At 45.3% G+C, this 25128-nt stretch overlaps 7 protein-coding genes across 7 annotated transcripts; 4 read left to right on the top strand and 3 right to left on the bottom strand.

Annotated features, from left to right (window-relative positions):
* Positions 1–1768: 1768 nt before the first annotated feature.
* Positions 1769–3302, bottom strand: N7473_001875 (uncharacterized protein; the record flags this gene model as incomplete). The annotated part of the gene is given in 7 exon segments (XM_057147815.1): positions 1769–2293; positions 2347–2426; positions 2437–2638; positions 2697–2924; positions 2980–3132; positions 3151–3215; positions 3272–3302. The coding sequence occupies 7 exon segments, from the start codon at positions 3300–3302 to the stop codon at positions 1769–1771; spliced, it is 1284 nt and encodes a 427-aa protein (XP_057011469.1).
* A 2492-nt stretch (positions 3303–5794) lies between these two features.
* Positions 5795–6745, bottom strand: N7473_001874 (glycoside hydrolase family 16 protein; the record flags this gene model as incomplete). The annotated part of the gene is made up of 1 exon (XM_057147814.1): positions 5795–6745. One exon carries the CDS (start codon positions 6743–6745, stop codon positions 5795–5797), a length of 951 nt encoding a protein of 316 aa, XP_057011468.1.
* A 645-nt stretch (positions 6746–7390) lies between these two features.
* N7473_001873 (uncharacterized protein) lies at positions 7391–8264 on the top strand (the record flags this gene model as incomplete). Its single annotated transcript, XM_057147813.1, has 2 exons — positions 7391–8068; positions 8184–8264. 2 exons carry the CDS (start codon positions 7391–7393, stop codon positions 8262–8264), a joined length of 759 nt encoding a protein of 252 aa, XP_057011467.1.
* Positions 8265–9115: 851 nt separating this feature from the next.
* Positions 9116–9862, top strand: N7473_001872 (14-3-3 protein; the record flags this gene model as incomplete). The annotated part of the gene is made up of 5 exons (XM_057147812.1): positions 9116–9166; positions 9189–9385; positions 9505–9597; positions 9663–9807; positions 9830–9862. The coding sequence occupies 5 exons, from the start codon at positions 9116–9118 to the stop codon at positions 9860–9862; spliced, it is 519 nt and encodes a 172-aa protein (XP_057011466.1).
* Positions 9863–12254: 2392 nt separating this feature from the next.
* Positions 12255–12521, top strand: N7473_001871 (uncharacterized protein; the record flags this gene model as incomplete). Its single annotated transcript, XM_057147811.1, has 1 exon — positions 12255–12521. The coding sequence occupies one exon, from the start codon at positions 12255–12257 to the stop codon at positions 12519–12521; it is 267 nt and encodes an 88-aa protein (XP_057011465.1).
* A 3576-nt stretch (positions 12522–16097) lies between these two features.
* Positions 16098–16817, bottom strand: N7473_001870 (YukJ family protein; the record flags this gene model as incomplete). Its single annotated transcript, XM_057147810.1, has 1 exon — positions 16098–16817. One exon carries the CDS (start codon positions 16815–16817, stop codon positions 16098–16100), a length of 720 nt encoding a protein of 239 aa, XP_057011464.1.
* A 7093-nt stretch (positions 16818–23910) lies between these two features.
* On the top strand, positions 23911–25128 carry N7473_001869 (SANT/Myb-like DNA-binding domain-containing protein; the record flags this gene model as incomplete). The annotated part of the gene is made up of 1 exon (XM_057147809.1): positions 23911–25128. One exon carries the CDS (start codon positions 23911–23913, stop codon positions 25126–25128), a length of 1218 nt encoding a protein of 405 aa, XP_057011463.1.

Raw genomic sequence — 25128 nt, 5'->3', positions numbered from 1 at the left:
CGACCTGTGTGTGCCTACAAGCACACACCACACACCAGGGTTTATGCACACGGCGTAAATCCGACAATTACTAACCTCTCTAACCGGCTAGAAGGCTAAAGACCTACGAAGATAGTGATTTTCTCTAACTACTAGGCCGCTATCTAGGCAGTACAAAACCTAAAGCGATCGTCGGGCTAGTTTGTGCTCTAACGTATTTATAACTACGTTCGGGCCCTCTGATCGTAAACGCCTACGTTCGATTAAATTCCTATCGAGATCCGTTAGATCCCTGTATATATAGGCGTTCCTAGTAATAAGACTACCGACGTTAAGGTAAAGTTAGTAGTAACAGGAGGTATAAAGAACAGAGCGGAATAACCCTACCCCGAGGGGTCCGTAGGTCGAGTCCTTCTAGTAGCGACTATAAAGCGTTAAGTGCAGCGGCGTATTAAAGAGAGATAGGTATAAGAGTAGGTAAAGGAGCGAACTAGTAAGCTAAATCAGCGATTAATAAAGGTTCCAGACAAGAAGGTACTTCGGCTATTCGACTCCCTGTCGAAGCCTTACACTTCAATTTTGATTTAAATACGATTAATACGTATTGCACTGAATTATTTCCTGTACAAAATTAAGGCGGTCGAATCAGATAAGTATTCCTGTGGAGAAGGGTCTTAAACCCCGAGACATATCTTAATACAGTGCCCGTTGTACGCTAATTTAAGGCAGACCTTCCTTAACAAGATCCGGATAACTAATCTTAGGGATTCGACGGATTACGATACAATCGTATCACACTCGTAGGCTACCCGCTACGTAGCTGAATTTATACTTTAAACAGGCCTCCTGGGACAGTTCCGGCACGTCGAAATCGAGCCGGAGCCCCTGTAGGGCGAAGGAAACGATCCGCTAGGATAGACTGGCAGGCATAGGGGGTGAAGACGCTGGGTAGGAGGAACGCCAAAACCACGGCTAACCGAGAGGTCGTGGAAGAATACATCTAATATCAACAACGAACGCCACTAATTGAGAACGAAGCAGGAAGATAATACGGACACCGGAGAGGGAAAGCAGGGATAGGGATACAGAGGATACAGCAGACCAATGTGAGGGCGGATTGAGAGATATATCGTGGGATTGAGGGCTCTAAGGGCGTTTTGATACTGTTTTTGGGCTGGTTTTTGGGCTGGTTTTTGGGCTGATTTATATGGCATAACGCCGTTTTCCTTTGTATTTACTGTTTCATGCGTGTGGGCTGGCGTTCGGATCACTCTTGCTTCCGCCGGAGGAAGCGCCTGCATAGCCATTACGCCACTAGTTAGGCTGCAACAGGTTAATAGAGTGTTGATTGATTGATTGATAGCAAACTGAAACTATGCTTCCAAGTCTCACTGTTTTGAGCCGCATCGTTGTCTTTAATCAGAAATTCCTTGGCCACCTGATAGATAAGCAATACAGAGCCGTCGTTAATAGTAACCGTAAGACTATAAGCATTTTTGATTCTTATTTCGAAAGCGTCTGACTGTTGGATTCCAGTTTCGTCGTATAAGCGATAGTCAAAGTCGCTCGCAAGTGCAGTAGCTATTTTTATATTATCGACTGTTAAAGGCTCACGGGCTGCTGGGATGATATGCAGGAACTGTCTTGCAAGGTCTGGGTGGCGGCATCTCTTTAGGATCTTATCATAAGCCTTAATTAGACTTCGCGGCAACCCTGAAATAATCCTTTGCAGTTCTCGCTTATTGGCCGGTCGCTCACTAAGGCGGATCTCGTCCATAACTAGGCTTAGCTATAGATACGTTCTGTTGTCGACAGTGTGTAACTCCTTAAGAAGGTATTCAGTTGCCTCTTCATCGAAGCCTCTTTTAGTAGCAAGCTTTGGAATGTTGATATTAATGGCAAGATCAATCTCATCTTTAATCATTTTAGATTCATGGTCTCCTGATAAGTGGATTGTAGGGGTCTCCTTCATGAGATCGTGGAACTGCGAATAGATGTGTGAATACGGACGGCTAGTTAGGAGAAACTTTAACTTGGGCTGATTGTCAAGATTAGAAGCATTGTTGGTTTCGTGGTATAATTTAGTGATTGCTTTAATCAGAGAGAATCGATCTTCCTCACTGTATTTATCGAGGCTATCCAGTACACACACAACTTGTTCGATGGCGGTATTAGTAGCTGCTTGGCAGAGGATACTAAATATCTCGTTAAACAAGTAGACTAAGTCCTTCCTATTCAAATAATAAGCTATAAGAGCACTGTCACTAGAGATGGGAATGCCGAGAAAAGTTAGTGCAAGATCGCAGATATAGCGCTAAGTGAACTTCTCTGGTATGGGGAGATATCTTTGAAGAAGAAATAACAGACCGCAGACTTTTTCTGATGACTTAAGGTAGCCAGACCTTTATTAATAATTGTCTTGCTAGAACGGATTTGCCCGAACCGGGCTTAGCAGACAACTAAAGCAGATCAGCACCTTCCTCCTGGCGCCAATTGAGAAAATTTCATTCTCCAGAACTAATTCCCCGTTTCTAAACCCTTTTTGGCGTTCTGTATTTCTGATTCTCGTACGAGTTTGATTGTCGAAATAGTTGTACACACTTGCGCTCCTCTTCTGTCTAGCGCTAAGCAGATTCTTGATCCGACTAGTCAGAATTGCCTAGTCATCAGCTTTGAAAACATCGCGCCCGTAACGCTTTGCCTAATTATGCGAATACTGCCTCACTAGTTGACTGAAACTCGAGAATTGTCTTATACAGCTCGGTAGCCGTATCCTTGAAGTCTTTGACAAGGTCTAGGCTATTAGACTGATAGCTATTCTGAGCTAGGCTTGAATTTCCTCGTCTGATAAGTCTCTTTATCACCCCTAATCTACGCACAGCTAGGGGAATGGCCTTTAGGCTATTATGAGTAGCGGAATTCTGCTCTGATGGATTTAAAAGAAGCTAGTAATAGAATATTAGATATTGTCCCAACTCATTTACTAGCTTTGGAACATACCGGCAAGAAGATGCACACTCTAGCCCACGCTAATGCGGCATGAGGCTCTGAAGTAACAGCCGATGATACGAATTCCTTGGCTGTAACCAAAATTTTGGGAGCCTTGTTAAACTGATCGCTGACATCCACAGAGTGGCTACGAATTCTGAGTTGCTATTGCCCCAGATCGACTCCCTCGACTACGCTCTTCGCTATCTGCCGTAGCCGCTGCTCGCGTTGATATGAACCAGGTGGTGCTGCAATAAAGTGGTATCAAACATTAGATTTTATGGTACGATTATTATGAGCTTACCTAGATGACGACGGCCCGGTTCGCCATTCATTTCCTCGTGGGTTAATCAGATCTCTTCATATCTCTGCTTTAATTTCGAGTCTTCTCCGCCGAGAATAGCATATGCTTTATCCCACAAGTCCCTGGACGTGTTGTCTTTGGTACTAACATTGGCATTGGAGATATAAGCACCCGGTTGTAGGTTATGTCTGCTTGTCACGGTGGCTATGGTATCACTTTTGTTGATGTCCGCCGTTGTGGCGTCGGCGATAGTGTGATTGAGGCCTCTTTTCTATATGTGGGACGTAGGCCATTACAGTTTAGCTAGCTGAGTTGGGTCTAAGATGCATTGGCCAAGTCAGAGACATTTCCTGGTCTAGGTCGATGAATCAGACCTTCATTTCGCGGGTGAATGAAATCAAGCAAGCAAGCTTCTGATGGGTCATGATAGGTGGTACACTCTATTTGTTTGGCGTCCCTGACCTAGAGTTCCTTGTAAAATGTATACAGAACTAGAGAATGCAGTTAAAGTTTCCTTCTGCTGCTTTGTTGGGTGCTTGGGTGCTTAGGCTTTACGCACAAAAGCATGTCTTATAGTGGGGCGAGTCACTGCATAAGAAAAAGGTATGTATGGCTAGCTAAGTCGCAACCAGACTGACCTGCATTGGCAGGTGGGCTTACTTAATTAGACCCGGAATTAGCGCCATCCTGTGATATTCGATGTGCCACGGCGAAGCGACAAGCTCTGCGAACGCTAGTTGGGTCGGGCCGTTATCTAAGCGTAGCTCTGATCTCATCATTAGATGAAAATCGACTGACATGATTATCCCTTTCCAATCTTCACGCATGACAGCTGTTTTAATTCCAGGTTAATCACACTTTAAAGGATAACAAGACGGTGCTGATGCCTTTCAATGAAGCAGTGATAGAATCCTGCCCGCTTGCCAAGTGAGTCGACTCAGCCAAGCTTGGTTTATTCTGTAGCTATGTCGTAGAAGTAGTTTTAGCGAGAATCTGTGGTTTAAGCGGCCTTGTCAGCTAGTGAGCTTTTATTCAAAGCGTGCCCACGTCTGAAAAATGGCAATGTCTCCTCAATAAATCACACTTAAGGTTCAAGAATCTCCACTAGGGAGCTCTTTATATTACCAAAAGCAGCTATGCCACTCCTACACTACATCATGGTGTACTCCCTGTTACACTTAGAGTGTTCTGTAGCACCCACAGGGAATAACTCCATCCGAAGTCTCGAGCGTAACATCATCTACACCCACAGGAACGCCCGCTGTAGAGAATGCGGGAACTTATAACTCCAAAAAAATAAAATTCTTCGATTATTTCAATAGGAACGGTCTAAACATTACCATGGAGGTCCAGAACTGCCAGAATCTGTGCCTCCTCAAATCCAGGGTGGGAAACCCTAATCTTTCTGGGATCGGCGTAAGTTCCCAAGTCCAGAGTTTCTGTATTTGCCCACCGACGTTATAGCTGATTGATTGTACCGCCACGTAATCCAGATGATGTATGCATACACCATACAAACCGGACTGACTATCCTCATCGGCCTGGTTTATCGTATAGTCTATCTCACCCTAGCGCTAGTAAGCGGCTTCTTCCGAGAATTAAAAGACATTTGAACGAATTTTTTCTCTTCGAATGGTTCGTCGGTTCTTTCGCCATAGCGACACTGGTAAAACTGTCACCGAACCCATCTACCTTTGAGATCGCCGAGATACAGCCCATGGCATTTTTGCAAGTCAATAGCATACTCGTAACTTTCTTCGGCCTGGTTGTCGAGCAACCAATGACGCGCTGGGGAGCACGAGTGCTGCTTTATTTTGCAGTTTTTGTCCCAGTGATTGTCGCCCCGGGAAAAAGCCATCTGGGTAGTGATAGCAAGGCTCGCCTCTGATGGCTGCGCACACAGCTCAACGGACTACAGCGTCATCAACCCTGTCCCGTATCTATCGTGGACTGTTCCTATTTTTGCCATCCCGGGTACGATTTCGTTTTGGATACAGTCTTTCAAGGTGAAATTCCAGGCAGACAAGTTACGCAAGTCGCTGTTTAGATTATTGATGATTTCTTGGTGACATGTGCACATTGTTACAGACTTAGTCCAAGGGATATCCAAAAGATGGTATTGCTTGAATCAGGACATCGGTGTTTCCTTCTCCCCACGAGCGTTGCCGGAAAACAGAGCTACGCCCATGTGCAATCTGCAACCTGAAATCAAGAATCAGGGAAATGTAAAGCGGTAACCAAGGTTGCAATGCAAGTAATGACTAGTTGGCCGCATGAAATGAGAAGGAGACTGAAGGTCTGCCAGCAGGGCGGTAAGGAGGCACCAGGTGGAACAGAGATGAACCATCGCTTTCAAGATAATTCCTTGAAGTATCGTTCTGTACGCATGGTGTCATCTTACGTGGGTCCATGCTATTACATAAAAGGCGCATTTGACTACCTTAACTATAATTTTCGCTCAGACCATAGAAGTGGAACCTGAAAACAGTTATCCAGTATATACTATTAGTCAAGGCGATTTTATTACATCGTATTGCCATCCTTGGAATAGGCCCAAGTCCTCTCAAATCCATTCCAACCCCCAGGTGGTGCGTCCCACATGGCCAATTCACGAATCACGGTCTCGTAGCATCCATCACCGGGCATATTTCCCTGACAGACATTTCCCCCAACAGCGATGTTGATGAGGATTCTGAACTCACTCATCTTCCTCATTCCAGGCGGCTTTTTCGCTCTCATGATGGGCCTGCCATCAATCAGCCAGATCAAGCGCCCCCTGCCCGTTGCTTCGTCTTCATCCCAGATAAAGTCATACCTCACTCCCGGCAGCGAGTTAAGGTCAGGGATGGGGGTCTCGAGGACGCGATGCTTGTCCCAGTCCTGGCCGTTGAAGTGACCCCAATGCAGACAGGAGTGGTTAACAGCATCGCCGTTCCACGCTTCCATGATGTCCACTTCACCATCCTCAGGCCACTTAAAGGGGTCTTTAGGCAGCAGCCAAAAGGCAGGCCAGATACCTCGTGCGACCGGCGCTATAATCCTGGCCGACAGACAGCCCCGTGGTCGACTGAGGGTCTGGTGACTCGACAGTCTTGCACTGGTAAATTTCTGGGCAGGGTCGGGATGTCCGTGGTTGATCAGGGCGCGCACGATCACTGCATCACCATGGGGTGAATGGAATGAGTTGTGTGGGCTGTCGATATAATTCTGCGCCTCATTGTTGCCCCATCCATGTTGACCCTGTTCGTGGAGGAAGTTGGTGGTTACCGGTAGTTGGGGATGTAAATTGGGCCGCCAGTAGATCTGGGGTTGTGAGCCCTGCTCCTGAGAAGACGGTGGTTTGGTGGAGGCTGGAATTGGTGGTGGGGGAGGCTTGTTGTACGATGGTCCCGGCTGGGGGGCGGGATGGCTGAATCCCTCCCAAGCCTTGTCTGCCTTATCAATTATGCCTTGAAGCGCCTGTCTGAATGGCATGTTGAAAACGACCTCGGTATAGGTGTCGGTTGTACAAGTTGCGAGGACGTGGAAAGAGACGGTAAGCAAAGCTGACGTCATATGAATTGTGGATATCTAGGCATCGGATGTCAGGTAGTACCAGTTATGAGCTACAGGGAGTATCTACTACCCCGCTAATATTGAAGGAAATTAAGCAATGGCCAGGTTTGAATTTAAAGTCTGAAACCCATTCTTCTCCTCGATCAGTAAGCCTGGGTAGTAGTGATAATCTCGGGGCTACTGTTCCCGGCCTGTTGATATGACGGAACAGAAGCAGCAGTGGATCCCGGAGAACGGAGATAGTATTGGACCGCATGTATTAGTCATTATTATGCCCACATAAGTTAACTAGTTAAATTGCCAGATAGGGGCTTTATAGCAATTCAGACTTGTTGATATCCAATTGGTGCGCACCATGTTTTACTAAGCAGTATTTATTTCCGACTTGATAGTTGTGCCTCAGGCATTAATAACATGCAAACTCTACAAACCTCTATTGAAAACTTTGGCATCACGAGAGGTTGAAGCTTGAACTCCCCTTCGCCACATCATTACAAATGTTCATCTCGGCATAATCGATAAAATCAAGAACGTGTGCCTCTCCGCTCGTTCAATATCCCAAATATGGCGGAACCACGCCATGACCATCCCCCTGCAACAGAAATCTCTAGAGCAGAGCGCTTCAAAGCTACGCATCTCGCCGCACGCCATGGCAACTACCACCAATATTACGCCAAGTTCCGGGCGCCCACCGTCCCGGACGAACGCCTTTCAATGCTTCCAACAGAGATCCTCCACAACGCGCGAGTAATAGACCTCGGCTGCAACGCCGGCAAACTGACCTACGAGGTGATAGCGCATTGTGGCGCGGCTGCTGCAGTCGGCGTCGATATCGACCCATGGCTGGTCGAGCAGGCGAAGGCGGCGTACCCGGACGGACCTTGCACATTCGAGCACTTTGACTTTGTTGATGTCTCCGCGTACAAGGGTACCGCGCTGGGCAAGTTCGACGTCGTCCTACTGCTTTCTGTGACAAAGTGGATTCATCTGAACAACGGGGACGCCGGGATATTGACGCTGTTTGCGCATATACGAAGAATGCTGAATGAGGAGGGTTATCTCGTCGTTGAGCCGCAGCCTATGAGCAATTATGCGAGGGCTTCGAAGAAAAATAAAGAATTGAGAGAGACGTATAAGGCTATCCAGATTAAACCACCGTTTGATGATGAGTTGAAAGCGGAGGGATTTGAGAGGATACTTAAATTTGAGAGGGACGAAGAAGGGTTTGCTAGGCCTGTCCATGTTTGGAGAAAAAGAGGTCATAACGCGGCTAATGAGGGTGGGTTCAAATGAATCAAACGAATTAACTTTCAGCGGGATGATGTAGAGTTCTTTGCTATTTCTAACATCTATACAGCGCACCCAGCTGCGCACGGGCAAGATCGGCGTCAAGGCCTACCTCTACACCATCAATAATAGTACCAACACGGGCCGATAGCAACGTCACGACTAGAAATCAGTTCAATGACGTCGCTGTTAGACATTAATTGTTCAATTCATTAGCGGGACCCAATCAATGCCTTGCTGTGAAGACTTAGTTCCCTAGCAGGACAGAAAAATAGACAGAAATCATTCGCTCTAGAGACCACTAAGGAGGTCTTGAAGTATGGATTCGCCCAATTACACACGTTCATCATATTACGAGTGCAGTTATCCGTGTGATACCCATGACCGCCGTCATGCCGCTGTTGCTGTCCAAAATTACGTCGCTTAAAACCATCCGACTAAGATGTCACTTGACGATGTCGCTTTTTACAAAGGGTGTAAGACACTAGCCATCCGCCAAATCAAGGAAATCACGTATGGGCTGGTATTGGGCGTTTCCATGGGTGAAGATGGTTGATGGATGTTCGGACACGAATAGCGGGGAATCGAGTACACGCTGATGATCCTATCCTTCATCTCTTCCGTGGAGTTTGTTCTTACCACGTTTTGTATCGTTGCCAGCGTATGTTTCGTCTCTCAATTTGGCACATACCAAAGCTGATACGGGTTCTTCGAACCTGAATAGAATATTTAACTGACTAGTATCGTTGAAAACCTAGATACTAAGGCAAGAAATGAAGCTGCTAACACAATACCGCATAGAACGTTAGAAAGCCCGAACAAATCATGGTCGCCAGCGATGATCATGTCTAAATGGCAATTCTTACCAGACAGACAGAGTGATACAAAGGTATATTGGCTGCATTAGTCGTTTACGAGGAGCCTCGTATTAACGCCTTGAGCTGCCTACAGATACGGTCAAGCACATGAAGGTCTCTCAGTTTAGACAATAACTGTCTGTCAATGAGCGTAAACTGCTGTCGCTCGCCTACGAGAAAATTGTCGACCTTCGCCGTGTCTCGGGGAGATAGCCCAGCTCAATCGAGCTGAAGCAGGAGAGCAAAGCGGCAATGGTGCAGGCAAAGCTTGTCCAGGAGTCCAGGAGTACCGAAAGGTTATCAAAATGGAGCTCGAGACTGTCCACAACGATATTATAGAACTTGTTGATAATTGGTTGCTAACTGAAGCCGTTTCTGGCGAATCTAAAATGTTTTACTTTACTCTAAAATGCTCGTATGATGAGCTCTTAGCATACGCCCCAAGGTGTAACATGACGTTGCTGAATTTTGATGTAGGAAGGCTGACTCCTACTGGTTCCTCGCCGAGAGTTCTATACATGACCAACAAGAAAGGAACGCCGATAATGCTGCTAAGGCCTATAAAGAAGCGAAAGAAGGTGCCTTCGTACACCTAACTCCTACACCTCCACTCCTTTGGCCGTGGCCGTAAACTTTTCGGCCTTTTACTGAGAGATCTTGGATCATCCTTTTGTGGCTTGCAACTTAGCTAGGAAGGCGTTTGATGATGCAATTGCTGGTACGTTGCTTACTGAAACTAACGTGTCGCACCTGACTCACCATACAGAGCTTAACACTGTCAGTGAGGACTCGTATAAGGGGTCTACTATGATTATGCAGCTGTTATGTGATAAGCTAGTACGTCTTTACCAATTACCAGTATGTTGTGTCCTGGGAAGATCATGAGGATTGACTGACACTGCAAGGAGCAATGACCGCTGTAGGTTGTTGGCTAATGAATATTGCATAGATACGACGGATTGAACGGGATGCTTTTGGTCTTTTATCAATAAATGTTGCTTCCGGCATTCGGAGAGAAATCCTTGGAAGCTGGATAGGCACAATTCATACTAAATACACGCATTGATACATGACATAATGATGACTGGGTAATCATATTATTCCCTACAGGGAGAGGCCAGAATGCCTTACCGAAAGGCGACCCCTTAAAAGAAGGATGCGTAATCGAACTAAATAAGACGTCCACTTCTTCAAAGGTACGAATAAGGGTTCCAATTGGTGGTATAGGGGTTCGTTCCGACCACTCAGACCACGCGATGGACATTTGGTCCAACCAAACAATGAGTTTTAGCTCGGGAAAGCCATTGCGCTTCCCTTTGGCCAGAGCTTTCAGGCCTTGATAACAGCAATACCAAGCCGAGATTTCTTCATAGCATTCTTGTTGTTGCAGCTGTAGCTCTTCGAGCTTTGGCGGTAATACAAGATCGCATTTTGATCCTTCGCGATATTCTAAGCAACTAATTGGTATTGCCAATTTCCTGAGTGAAGAGAAAAGTATGATACTGCATGTTGGTGTGGTCCGACGAATGGAACCACCATCACTAGCAGCAATGATTATGCCTTCGAGTGTGTCCGCGTGGAGCCGCAGGGCGCAAAGAATTACACCCAGGGACAAACAATCATGTACCACAATTGATACTGCAGCATCAAGCTCGGCGTTAAGCGTGAATCGTTTCAAAGGCTTCACAGAGTTCAGGAGGGTAATCAAAATGCTAACAGATTGGTCCACATCGGTATTGGCATGAATGCGAAGATCGATAATAGGTGACGTCTGGTGCCTCTATAATGGAAGTAGATCTACTAATTAACTTTCGAGTCCGAGCGATTCGATTTGTAGGATACGAAGAGTTGGAATTCAGAAGTGATACAGAACAAGTTGTACCTGTTGTACCTGTTGAGGATGATAGACCATGGCACCAAAGTCAATTCGTAGATATTTGAGGAACAGCATGCCAGTAAGATCCAAATGCGGGGAAGGCGGGCTTAGAGTTAGCTCTTGAAGGTGTGCAAACAGGTTCGAGATTTTGATCTTAAAGCTGCAGATAGAGTTTTTGAACAAGACGAGTGTGTTGAGGTCGAGCAGCCAATGCACCAATAAGCCCGGCGAGGTGCCCTGGGTTGCAGGTGCCCCCACGGGAGTCTCGCGATGTGGGCATTAATGGTAGATGTAAATGTATAGAGCGATACAGGAGTGGTTCAATCATATGTCTGAACAGGCGACACATTTGCATAATTTGGAATAAACACCCACGCTCTGCAATCCAGCTAAGTATGTCGCTTAAGATCTCGGTCTGGAGTTCCACAAATAGGAAGGCAGGTCGAGCAAAGACTGGTGCCATCTCTTGTGGCAGAAAGGACATTGGCGATAATAGGTTGACTAACGACAGACCCTACTTTCAGGGCTGTTGTGTCCGTTGCCCTGTTTCATCAATATATTAGACGGGCGGAAATGTTCGTTGTTACGTCCGCTGTTGGCGTTTTGCTTTGACGGTGTATTTGTTCGTAGCGAGCACCCCGCAGATTCGACGGAGTTCCGGAGTATGATACGAAATCAGATTTCCCACTTATTCTCGTGTACTATTATTTTTCCAGCTCTACCCTGAAGCACGCTTTTCTATATTACCTTCAGTCGCAGATCCTCAGGTAATAAACATAAACCTTTCTTTTTACATTTCGTAAGATATAGTAATTCACCCGTAACGCCATAGAGGGTGCAGCCTCTATGCTCCTCGTCAAGATCTGCTCAGCCCAGCCTAGGGCGTTGATATCCATCCACTCGCTCTCTGGAAGCTCCCATAACGCCGTCTACAAAGCCTTAGAGAGAGGATCTTATCATGACTTTTTTCGCTCGAAAGACATTTTATCGAGTCATCGAGCGTCACCGTTTAAGGGAGCCAGGCGAGACTATGCTCCGACCTTGTCATTTTCTGTGAAGACTGAAGCTGAGAAGCCCTACAACTATCGCCATCCTCCGACCGATCCAAATATTTTGTTCAAGCCTATCATTTCGTTAATTTCTCTGTGAAAAAATCCGCAAACAAGTGTTCTACATCCGCTATTGGGCCACTGCTTATTATCGATGTTAAACCTCCAATGTTAAAGATACTAAAAATGGGTGGATACGAGAATGCAACCTCGGATAAAGTGCGCTATTTGCCTATGAATAGCGGGAACACGAGAAAGTGGGCTGGGTAATACGAGGCTATGAAAATTCCAATGTATAAGTACACCATTATTCTGCAATGGTCTCTCATAATAGAACAAGCGTCAGTTAACGAAACAAGATGAAGTTCTTCGGTCTCGCGGTCGCCTTCCTCCCCATCCTGGCCGCTGGTGCCCCCGTCACGAACCCCGAAGCTGAAGTAGATGCAGAACTGGACCTTGGAAAGCGCGCATCAGCGCAGGATTGCAAAATCGTCAATGTCGACCACTATGTCAACTGCCGGTATGATGCGAAGTTAGATGCAGGCGCAATCTTTGGGTTTCCTAAGGGAGATAGACTCACCTTTGCGTGCTGGAAGCACGGCGATTGCTTCAATGGTGTTTGGTAGGTTCAATACTGGGTTATTACGAGCTGCATGCTAATGGGAGTAGCTCCTGGGATCAAGTCACATCCCTGGGAACGACGTGCTACGTTAATGGGTACTTTACGGATAGCAATTGCTCGAGCAGTATGTCACATCTTGCTGGTATTTGAACATGACTGACGAAGTTAGAAAAACTCCCTAAATGCGACTAGGCTGCGGCTGTCCTCGACGTCACTGTTATGAACTGCTAGAAACACGGTGTATCTTTAATGATGGATGAGAAGTCATAATGATCGTTGTATTACTATGCACTTCGTTTCGTAGTCTGTCTTTATACCGTAATATGTACTTAACTTTCCAAAGCTTCTATCTTTAGGCCGGCATGTTGAAAATGACCTCTTGTGTTGTCTTCTTTCCCATCGACAACTTTTATACACCATTCGAGGAAGATCCTTGGCTGGGATAGTGTTTAACGTAGCCCTATTTCAGCTTGATAACGCCCTAAAGTTACGTGAAGACCTCCTCAATCGGATTGAGGACTGGCAAGTATGGTGGCAGATCTCCCAACCCCACAACAGCATCAGCAGAGATCTGCAATATCTTTTCAGAATCATGGAAAATACATTATTCATCAAAATGCTGGAGAAAATCACCAATGAAGTTCTCGAACGTCGCCGTATCAGTCGAGCTACAGAAGACACGTAAGGACTAACCCATCTTTAGCATATGCTAGCAGTACTATATCTGGTGTCGCTGGTCGCGATAGAGCCGAGACACTAGTATATGAGCCTTAGCCAAGAGCTGGCCACCTCGTTCGTTCAAAACCAGCGCATTCATTAGACGTAGATTCTTTAACGTAGACTAGGTAATACGAATGGAGGTCCGACATAATAGGTAGATAAGTCCCACTTAAGGGACTTGCTCTCTTGCTTTCTATGGACTCTTCCTCTTAGACTAAACGTGGGTTACGAGAGCTCTGTGGATGCCTGAGGTCGTTACCGTGGTCTCGAATTTATCCCGCGGGAAAACAGCCATCTCGTCTAGATAAAGGGCTAGTCTTTCAACTAGATGATCATATAGGGCATTTATAATTCGGGGTATCATAGTGTGTCTCGGAATAAATCGATTTGTGAGAGTGCTAATGTTTCTAAATCGCCATAAGTTTCTACGAATACACTTGATTATACGTTCGCTGTATTCGGACTGCAAAGCTATTTAAGATGTAGTTTGCGACTGGCCCTATACGATATCATAAATAAAATGTAATTCCAAATCAGGACGCCTGAGCGCTATATTTTCTCTAGACCTAGCACTAAAATCCCTTAATCCTATGCCTTTCTATTTCTTCCTTACTATTCGTGCAGAATACGCTCGTCCGTGTCTTCCTTACTCGCCTTATAGAACATGTTTTCCTGCTCATCCTAGTTGATCGCGTAGAAGGTATAGATTTCCGTCTACTAAGACTAGTTTCTATATAGGAAAATCGAGCAATTATGTCCACCTTAGAGCGCAGATAATATTATATAGGTATAAATTATATACAATTTGAAAGCTCGTATTCTTAGTTCTTAGCATCTCTAAACATCTTACCGTTTTTTATTAAGTCGGTATAGCGGAAGCTTGGTTTTCAGCATTTCGGTTTATATGCAGTTTTATCTGTTTTAGTAAGATTGGTTCGATTCATTTGTCCTATTTTTTATTGGTCGCATCGCCTTTATCAGATTGGACCTCTCTTCCCACTATCGGAAGTATTGACTGATTTCAAAAATTCTCAAGGTCACAGTAGCATGTGACTAATCATAAATTCCGATAAGAGCCATCTATAACGACAAGAAGAGTATGATAGCCACTCTTGCCAGAAAATGTCTGGACAGCAACGAATAGGTAGCATGTGGTTTTAGATGCCCGTGACATATGGATCACGAATTTTCTGTATTATTCTCTTGTGTAGGACTTCGTTTTGTCAGATATCCAAGCTGTACGCATTTTTGGCCCCGTCCTGGTCAGCCGCTCCATTGGCCTGTGGAAGGGGATGCCGCTATATCTTGAGATTTTGCCCCTCCTCAACTCGGCAATGACAGGAATCGAATACATCGTCAAGGCTTATATCAAGACGACAGATCCCGCGATAGCTTCGGCTGAGCCGACTAACTTAGCCGCATACTTGGAGAGCAAGAGTTGGTTCCTTGCAGAGGACCCAATAAAGACGGAGCTTATTATGGAGCGGTACGGATATGGAGACCTTGACCTGGCTTCCGCAAGGAAGCCATCTGGAGAAGAAACTTTAATTGTAGATTTATTGCGGTAGCCACGGTGTACAGTATTATATTGGACCCACACAAGGGATAATCGATATGGGGTACGAGCCCAGTACTGGTGGGTGCCTTTAGGTTACAGGCAGGTATCTTTCGTCTAGATTTTTGTTTGCTATTGTGAATATTGTGCTAAGCTGTTGCTTCGTATTGTTCTATTCATTGTAACAGTGGTCTTAGAATCCTTGCTACGGCCAGTAAGGAAGCTATTGGATATATTCTTGTTCTGGCGTATAGAAATAATTATTAGTATGGCGAAAGAGAAACATTTGAGCGTTCCCGGTAGTACACTTGGTTGATTGTGTCATCTTATCTGACCCCTTGCAGGAGTTACAATCAGTGTAGAGACCACGTATGAGCTTGTATTATTTAAGGAAGGCAACGAGATTGCGAGGGAATAGGGCAAGGACGGAAGGGGGGAGTGCCTCTCCTGCGCGCCCTGCTACCACAGGTGATTATGTCTACATTCGGTTACGTTCTCCACAGAAATTCAAAGTTAAAGTGTCAACAATAGTCCAGCCAGTAGACTGCTTCTTCTACTGCTTTATTTCTTTCTTCCCCCTCCTTCTCGCTGTATTCTGGTTCGTCTGCGGTTTTATTCGACCTTCTTGTCTCGGGTAGGAGTCGGTAGTCAACCAACGTGGGGCGTAGGGCTCTTGCTTTTCCCTTCCTTACCACGGGGTAACCCCTACTGATATCTATTATACGATAATTGCTACTAGTTCATCTATCTGCCATGGATCGACAAACCAATTCACTCTTTCGTGCTTCTGCAAACTTAGGCAAGATACCTTTCGTGACGGTTTTATCCCTCACTCATATGTCACCTTCCATTGCGCAGGGCAATAATTGCTCCGGTAACTCTAGACCACGGCTCTTCACTCACTTTGTGACCTGCCTGCCATGGCTGTCACAATAAGGTTTCTTGGTGTAAGGGGCGAGCTCGCCAGCTCGCTGCCGCTTTAGATATTAAATTCAGTTTATATTCTCAAACATACAAGAACGTAGATATTGTTTGGATCTGAAAGTGTTAGTTATGCTGATTACGATTGAGTTTGGGGCTACACGGCCGGTTTGGGTTGCAAAAGCAGCTTCTTTGGGAACTACCTTATTCCAACCAAGTGAACTTCAAACGTCTCTTCCAAAATCTGACCCCGTGCTGGGAATACAAATCCAACTGCAAGGTGAAGAGTGCGCAGCTGAGAGGTGTGTTGCATAGAACATCCATATCATTTTAGTCCACTTCAAAATAATTCACTATCCCATCATACTAACGCTTTGGTGGCATTTAAAAACCAAGAATATCTGCCAATGTATTGCTATCCTCCTCTGGCTCACCATTAGGATCAGTTGGGATCCTCTGCGACGCAAAAGCCAAAAAGACTCCTTCCCAGTGTCCGTCGTCGTACTGGAACAAAATAGCCCCATCCTCATAGATTCCATTGTCAAACCTAGGTAAACTGCCTTGATTCATGTGAACATCATGGATACCTGATCCAAAGGATGATCCAAATATATAGGTAGTTGATTTGCCGATTGCACTTTTGAGGATAGGTTCCATCTTATCCAAAATGTCATTGTTCTCACCTGGGATGTCGTGTGGCAAGACCTGTCCGGACTTAATGTTGATAAGATCGTCTGTGCGGATAAAGTCTAGTCCGTGTAGGTCAGATTCAAGCCGACGAGCCTGGTGGTGACGGTTACGGCGGTGGCCCTCGATGCCGCTGTTATTGTTGTTGTCTACACTTGACCACTGGGCTAGGTGGAACCCTTCGTCTAGCTTTGAAAGTTGCTCGATAATGGGAGAGTTGGAGAAGTCATCCGTCAGCCAGAATACAAGACGAGAGTCTTTGTCAATTGACTTGACGTTTAAAGCAGCTTCCAACTCCTTCGAGGACCCGTCCGTGAACTTAAGGTGGATATGCGGGGACTTAGGGTCCTCCCTTGCCCTTTCGGCGGTATATCTGGTAGGCCGGCCAACCCAAACGCCATAGTGGGGGATAGGCATTTTGTAGATGAGGAACAGAAAAAAATGCGACTAGAAAAGAAGCCACTAGGAGGAACTTCGGTTGTGGTTTGAGCAGGTGCGATTAGTCCTGCTTTATAGAAATCTAGTACCCTTATCGTCGTCATGAGAAGTGGTTGTCCGAAGTATTGTAATAAAACTCATTCGCCCGTCCAATAACAGAGCAGCATTCCTCGGCTCGCAAACGTCTTCCGTGGACACCGGATATTGAGCCTTTTTTTGTTGGAAACAGCGTACATTTTGCTTCAACCAGTTTTAGGACCATGCCCCAATTTCACGTGAAGTACCAGGCATCCCCAGTGGCGGTTTCGCTATTACCATCATCTGGCGTGCGTTTTTATAGGCTATTATGGATTCGTGGCGACTAAGTCTCGGTAGAGGGTGTGGGAGAAAGGCTAATCTCTTCCTGCTGTATACTATTCAATTTTGGATTTTGAATATTGAAAAGCTTATTTAGCACTAGATGCAGGTAAAGAACTTTAGTGGTGATATCTTTCTCCTCTTTACGCAGGTAGAAATGAAATGATTTCCACGTAAATACCTTTTTTTGGATCTGTTCTTGTGATCTTATTATGACCTCATTATGCTATCGCCAGGTGAGTGTGGAAAAGTCGGCATTGACACCACACCCAGTTAAATTTTTCCGTCAGTTCGCGAAATCGTAGCCTATTGCCGCTTGACCTTTCGGTTATCTACCAGCCTTAAAAGTCACATTCAGCTGTAACCATTTACTACCAACACCTCAAAGTGCAATAAAATTAAGTTTATCACTCAAAAGCATACGTAGCACGGCACCTATACAGCTAGTCCTGAGACTATAGTGAATTCCTTCTCGTGTGCTTCTTAACATCCAATAGGCTCAGGTCGTAAGTTTGTTTGCCCGGACAAATATCTGGAACTTGGCTTGTAGGTGTTCTGGTCCTAGATCTATCCTATTAGAAGACTCTATTCAACTGTCCCCGTCACTGTTTTCGTCTGGACGCGCCGCGCTCACTGACGTCTAGTGAGCAAGTCTAGATTTTGAAGTGAATATGTCGGAAGAAGGGATCTAGCATGGAACGGGAGGATGCATTGTTGGCTGCGTTCCCTCGCTCTCGTCACGCCCCGCACGCAATTTTGCCCATCTGAGGTACTTGAGTGAAATTGATCAGCGGAAAGAATGGACTTATTTGGCTACATATTTTGGATTGCGCAATTCTCTATTCACAAGTCTAAGTTGCTATAAAGCCTCTAGTTGTAGGGTTTTCCGTTCCCAGAAAATATACATCAGATTAATTGCGCCGAAATTAGAACTTTAAATAAGAGGTTAAGCCAACCTTGGTTCGCATTCCCGCAATACAACTTTCAGACCTAACAATTAGGTTCGGGTCACGCCGACTCGGCCGAGCGGATCGTTTAGCCGCCGAAACAAGAGCAATGTTTTAGCCCGTTGCTATGGGACAGACCCATCTGATCCACGGCTTCGATAAATCACATTATAACCAAAACCACCTAACGTAGTAAACGGGCAAGCGGATCACTAACGCCTATTAAACAATTTAGAATCGATTATCACAACCAAGCCCAACAAGTTCAATTAATTCAACTTGACGGGGTGATGAGAGGCGCGGGGGCCGTAGCTAATTGAGGAGCAACCGAGAACCAATTAACCCCCGGACCCTAGGCACTAGCGTCCTTACGTGCACTATGTTGAGATGAGGGATAGGGTCTAGGAGCCATAGCATATGCCAGCAATTGAATAATATTGAAGATGTCTATAACTAAGATAACCCCTGAGTGGGAGTGTGCTATACACACTTCCCGAAGATTCACGTTACCGTATAAGGCTAGTGTGCGTCAGGGAGGACTACCTACTATCTACTAAGGTCTCAGCGGCATTGAAGACTGCTAAAATCTCAACACACTATTCGTGCCCTAACAGGCGGGAATATATTTAAGATCCAATGAAGCTCAAGTGTCGCAGCCTCTTCGTATATCAACCGTTATCGGAAGCTGCCAGGCCTTGGAAACAAATGTTCGCGTGACACAATGACAAGAGTACTAGACTGCTGGAGGCGATGTAAAGAATTTCTTTCCGGATAATTCCAGATCAGCCAATTAACTGTCACGCGAGTAGAACATTGGTCTGTGGTTCAATAATCTCCGGCCGTTCTCATCTCCTTCTTACCATCGAAAGGGAACTCGGCTATCGTTAGATTGCCATAACAGCATTGCACTGGAGTGACGGAGTTTACTATCCGTCCTTTCGTCCGATTATCGGAAACGACAGATGGGTATTTAACATGCCCTCTGTTTACTACGCTCTTTAGCTCTTTGTTGTATCAGTCGACCATTTATTAATGCAATTGGTTCCCCCTTCAGCATACGCTGCCATACTACTTAAGCTGGCTCTAACAAGTACCAGAGGTCACGCTCAACGGACTCATCGTCGTCAAGAGGCCAAGTATGAGATCGCTAAACCGGCCTTTGGAAGTATTCTTCGTCACACACGGCGACTTAGCATTCGAATGATCAGTTGAAAGACGATTGCTAAATCTCAAGTGGAAGCAATTATCTTGTGTTGATGGAAGTTCAATAATTTTCCTAAAAGGTACAGTGAAAGTTTCAAAAGTATTCGGAATATGCACTTATATAGACCGGATAGTGTCTGGCGGGTGGGGCTTTCCTATCTCGGCTGTCGCTGCTTTTATGAGGGCGCTCAGGCTCAGGCCCAGTGAGTAAATGTCAGCACGGGCTCAGGCTCAGTGATTAATCCAGGAGAGTCATGTGATAGATGAATAATGCTCAGTGATCGTTCAGTGATCGTTCAGTGACCGCTTAGTGACTAATCAGGACTGCTTAGTAATCACTCAGTGCTTCCTCACCCTTTAATGCTTTCACGTCTAATCAGCGTTGGTATCTTAGCGTCCTTCTAGCTATTCCCGAATTGGTATAGTCTATAGGGTTATTTATTCTGTGAACACTAGCGCGCCTATATTTGAAGCTGAGTGCCTCCGTTTAACTAAAGGACTGTATTCCTACTATTGCATTAATATAGGAATTAGCTAGCTCTTTTCAGGGCGATACAGTTAAACAGGGTTATTACTCTATTACGTATCACACAGACTTTGTAATCTCTCGAATATAAAAGGGTGACTCTAATCCGCCTTTAGTATCCTATAACCTATATAACCCTCTATCCTGTTACCTGTGTTAAAGTTTAATCCCTTCCTAAAAGGTTGCGCTTTCAACTCTAAGTCAGACAACTATCTGAGTATAGGCCGAAAAGCCTATTTCGCTAGGCTTAGTGATTAAGCTAAAGAAAGGCAGCGTCTCTGTCGGTAGATAAATAGATATATCCCTAGAGCTTATAAGGAGGAAGACGAAGTTCGGAACAAAGATAAGAAGCTCCTAAAGACTAAAGAATTATATCAACAAACCTTAGATCTTTAGTTTAAGTAGGTTCAGAATATACAACTATTAATTAGTAATAAGACTAACTTTTCTCTAGCTTTACAGTAGACCTAGAAAATAGATTTTAACACTACGAAACTATTCCTAGCTACCCCCCTCTAAGCTATAAGATAGTAAAGGTATTTATTCGCTAGTATACAGACTCGATTATCGGCCGACTTAATAAGAGCGGGAAACTAACTATAAGAATAACTAAGGCGTACGCGGAGAGATTTTTCGGTAGATTTAAAGAGGTTACTAAAACTAAGGTCCCTAAGACAGATTAAAAAGAAATATATAGTATAGGTTCCTGTTTTCCTCTCTTCCGAGGTAAATACTAACTCTACTGTCGATAGTATATAGTAGATAAAAACACCTTAACGAAAGAGGAGAAAGTTGTAAATCGGAATAAACAGAAGTACAACTTTAAAAGAGACGACTTTTTAAAGGTAGCTTCTTTAATATAGAGGGCTAATTATAAAAGGTTTATTCCTAGACTAATTAAAGTTTAAATATTATTCGCTCTTTAATTATACCTCTTTACAGGCGTAAGAGTCGGGTCCTTTATACCTTCCGATAAGAATAAAAGGGAAAGAGGTCTCTGATACGAAGTAGGTAAATTATATCTTAAAAGATTAGTTTAATTCTAAACTATAATTTTAGTATATTAACTTAGTCCTACTTCGTTTATCTACTACTCTCTAGGAAGTTATATAAAGAGTAAACTAGGTTTAGCTTAAGAACAATCGAGATCTAGACTATATAGTATATAACAGAAAGATCCCTTTTTCTCCCTCTTAGAAAGCTAAGATAAAACTAGTTTCGGAATAGGTATCTGTAATAGCAAGTAACTATAATTCGTATTAGGCGATCTACTCCTTAGACTTACACTAATATATAGCGCTCTTTTCGGAATTAAAACTAAGGCAGATTTAGTAAAATATAATCTATTAAATAGAGAAATACTATTATAATAGAAGGAAAGCTATTTAAAAAAGCCTATTTTTCGGAATAACACAGCCTACAGACCTTAAGATATCCCTCTTACACACAAAGACTTCTATTAATATCTTTATCTAATATTTAATACAGCCGGATACAGCGAGTACCCGACTATATATAATACTAGAAGAAATCTAGCCGAAGAGGTTAAAAGTAAGTTATTTTAATACTAATTCTACTAAACGTAGTCTAGTTACTAACGTATAGCACAGAAAGGTATAGCTCCGCGCTAGTCTCCTAAATTCTAGCTTATTAAGACCCTAAGATATTCCTAGAATACTATTAAGCCTACTACTCCTCTATAAATACAGTTTTAACTATACTTAATAAGGAAGTTCAAACAAAATATATTAAATACTTCTAAGGCTACAGCTAATTTTGTGAACTAGGTCTGCCTTTAGACTTACCTACTTATATAAAGGAGAGTATTTTAATATTACCTAAGATAGTAAAAATATAAGCAGATATCTAAATCTCTAAAGAAAACAATAATTGTCAACATATGTGGGTGTATAAGCCCCTGTCAACATATGTGGGTGTATAAGCCCCTGTCAACATGAGTGGGTGTATAAGCCCTATGAGAGCTATCGAACGTGACAGAATGCGACGGAACGTACACGTGACGACGATCTTCAACGATTGACATCAACAACTTACACACATGACGAAAGAGCTTCAACACTTTATTTCTCCTGATTTCTATAAGATTCTAGTCTGACGTATTGCCTCGATTTCATGAAGTTATAAATACTGCCTGTTTTCCATAGCTGAATTGAATCAAGTCTGACACTCTTTTTATTCACATGAGAGACCAAGGCCTACCTGATAGTGTAGCTCTAGTCTAATACTGCATATTGCCTACCTGACTACTGCCTATCTAAGACTGCCGACCCCTTTCCTGTGGATAGTCATTCTTCCATAATTGTGGGTTCTTGGCTGAATCGCACAATCACGATCCCGACGTTCTACGATTAGACCGTCTGACCTGACCTTATTAAGAGAGAGTTCTAGGCCTACCTGATTGTATAGTAGTCTAATACTGCACGCTGCCTACCTGACTACTATCAATCTAATACTGCCGACCCCCCTCCCTCTATCGCTTGACCTGACCTATACCATTCTTCGCTAATCGTATACTGATTTGACCAACCGTGCACACTTGCTTGCTTGTGCACGCTGAAGGATTTATGCTGACCCCGTAAATCCGACAATAATTAAGAGAAACTTTAGGCTAATAAGCAGGAGTATAGAGAGGCGTTAGTTCGGCAACGTCGAGGCGACCTAAAGAAGTACTAGGAGTCCTAGATATAGGCGAAAAGAGATTAGAATATTTTGAATCGCGGAAAAGGGAAGCCTATATACGTAGTATTAATTGACACGGTGAGCGGGGGGCCGAAAACGGCTCCCGTCCCACCGCCTGCCCGAATTCGAAGTCCCCCTGCCGCTTCGGGAATGGCACCCGCACCTCAGTCCCGCTTTGGTTTAGCGCCTCCCACGCCGCTTTTACCGCCCTCCCGGTCTGCCATCCATCTATAAAAGACCCATCGCCCTCTCCTCCTCTTCGTCGACGCACTTTCTCTTCTCTTTCCCCCTTCTTTCCCCCTCGGCCCCTTTCTTTCTCGGCCCCCACCGTGGTCTGCGCATTGGCTTTCAGCCCCATGCACTGCCCCTTTTCATTTCGCCGGATATGCCGCGATCCAGTCGCCCGGTCGCCGAAACGCTAAGATGATCCATTCCTCCACCGTATTGTGTCCTTGACACCATGTGATTGCGCGTCAATCTACCTTTGATCTCTTCCCAAACAAGCCACCGTGGGTCTCGCTGCAAAGCTATGTCGGTTGCCTTCTGCGGCCGAGTCCGAGTCTTTCACGCTGAAGATCTGTTTCCCCTCTGACTTCGCAACAAGCGAAGTCTCCTTGGTTGCCTTCCTCGATGCTCCGTGCTCCACTTCATCGGCCTCATCTGACGCCCCGTCGGAGGTAAAACCATCGGAGGTTACATTGTGCAGCCCTTGGCGTCGCAGACCTACTCTCGTCGGCTTTCTCCCAAACTCCTTAACCTCGCAGTTGTCGTCATCATCGGCCTCTCCTGTCCATCCTCACCCAATCGATGAACCTCGACAGCATGCAACGGTGATGCGAACCAATGGCGAAAATACCGCAAGCTCGCCTGACCCAGGTCGATTCCGCATCATGAGGTGAATTCCTGGCCGGGCTTCGGCAAGACCCCACGATCACGCAGTCTGGCAAATGGAGGCGGAGCTGGCGACGACCGTGAACGTAGATCATTGGTCGGGGGCTATCATCGAGATTGGTTGGAATTCTAGCTTCGTGGATGCGAAAATAGGATGGTCTGGCAACTTTGGATGCAGCGGCATGGGTTGCTGGAGCTGGTCGGCGTCGTCTGCGCGGTTAAGTAGGCGGATTTCGCCTCGCAGTCTATAAAAGAGACCACAATTCCACCCAAACGACAAAGCTTCAACCCAACCCTCCCAAATTCTCCCATCTTCCCCCTTCCCCTTCCAACTGTGCCCTACCCACTGCCCCTTGCCCTAACTCCCGATCTCGGTTTCTCTATTTCTACGAGTGGCCCCAATCCCCATATGCCGTGAACTTGCTCAGCCGCCTTTTTTTCGCACAATATGTCAGTCGATAGCTTTCGCCTGGAATCTTTCCGGCCGTGGAATCCTTTCCAGGACAGAGCGCAGCCTCTGCGGGATTCTCTCGATATTTGTCGATATCCAAGTCCTATCTCGATCACCGCCACCTCGCCTCCCTCCAATTCTACCAACTCGGCTTCCGAGAACCCAAATGTTCATTCTCATCAATCTGAGCGACACCCTCTTCCTCCCCGACCGCCGGTGGAGGTTTGCTTGAACGACAGCCTACCACAGGAGACAAACACTCAGCATCAGCACCATCCCGCTGTGGAGGATCAGATATCATGCGTTAACCCCGGGGTTGAGGCGTTCGACTTCAATGATATTCTGCATCTGCAGGATTTACCAAGCTCTGGAGACGAGGACCATCCAATAAACTGTGATAATCTGGGCCCGGAGTCTCAGTACCCACTCAACTTTGAATCGGGTGATCCAGGGCTCGCTTGCACTACCAGTCAGCAGTCTCATGTTGGTAAGGCTGGAAGTACTGGTCCGGCCAGCGAGTGTTGTGACGCAACAATTGATCCGGCAATCCTGGACGATTATCATTTCCAAGATATGGAGCCGACCCCAGCAAGAAAAGAGACCTCTGAAGTTGTGGCCCCTTCTCGTTCGTTGGGTAAATCTGTTCGTGGCCGCCGCATGCGACCGAATTCGCAACGGGCGATGAAACCCGGGCGGCAGCAGTCCAAAATCAGCAAGGTTGCTGTCGTTGTGGACAATCGCCACATGAATAGGACTGGCCGGAGTGCTCGAGCAAGCGGCCCCGTTACAATGTCGTTTTCTATTCTTCGGGATCAGTTCTCTTCTCTACCGGTCGAGGAGCGACTAGAGTTCTTGTCCTGGCTGTTTGAGGGTGCTTTGTCTCAATGCCTCCATATGCCCTCCCGCTCAAAGAATGCATCATCATCGAAGGGTATCTTGACAGAGGAAGGAATCACGTCTTCATCAGCTGAACAATCAAGCGCGGGTGCCAAAGTTGTCCGTGGGAAAAATACTTGTTCCTCAAGAAAAGGATTACCTTGGTCATTTGAAGAGAATAGCCTTCTGGTGCAGCTGAGGGAGGAAGAATCTCTTTCCTGGTCGGAAGTGATTAAGCGATTTGATCAGAGGTTCCCCGGGAGGAGTAAAGGTTCCATACAGGTGTACTGGAGCACGACGCTCAAGAAACAGCGGCTATCTTTGGAAGACGCAGCGTAA

This window comes from Penicillium subrubescens (assembly GCF_028828155.1).
Source record: "Penicillium subrubescens strain IBT 31985 chromosome Unknown utg000002l_segment0_segment0, whole genome shotgun sequence".
Taxonomy (NCBI): Eukaryota; Fungi; Ascomycota; class Eurotiomycetes; order Eurotiales; family Aspergillaceae; genus Penicillium; species Penicillium subrubescens.
This window is presented reverse-complemented; position numbering and strand designations above follow the sequence as displayed.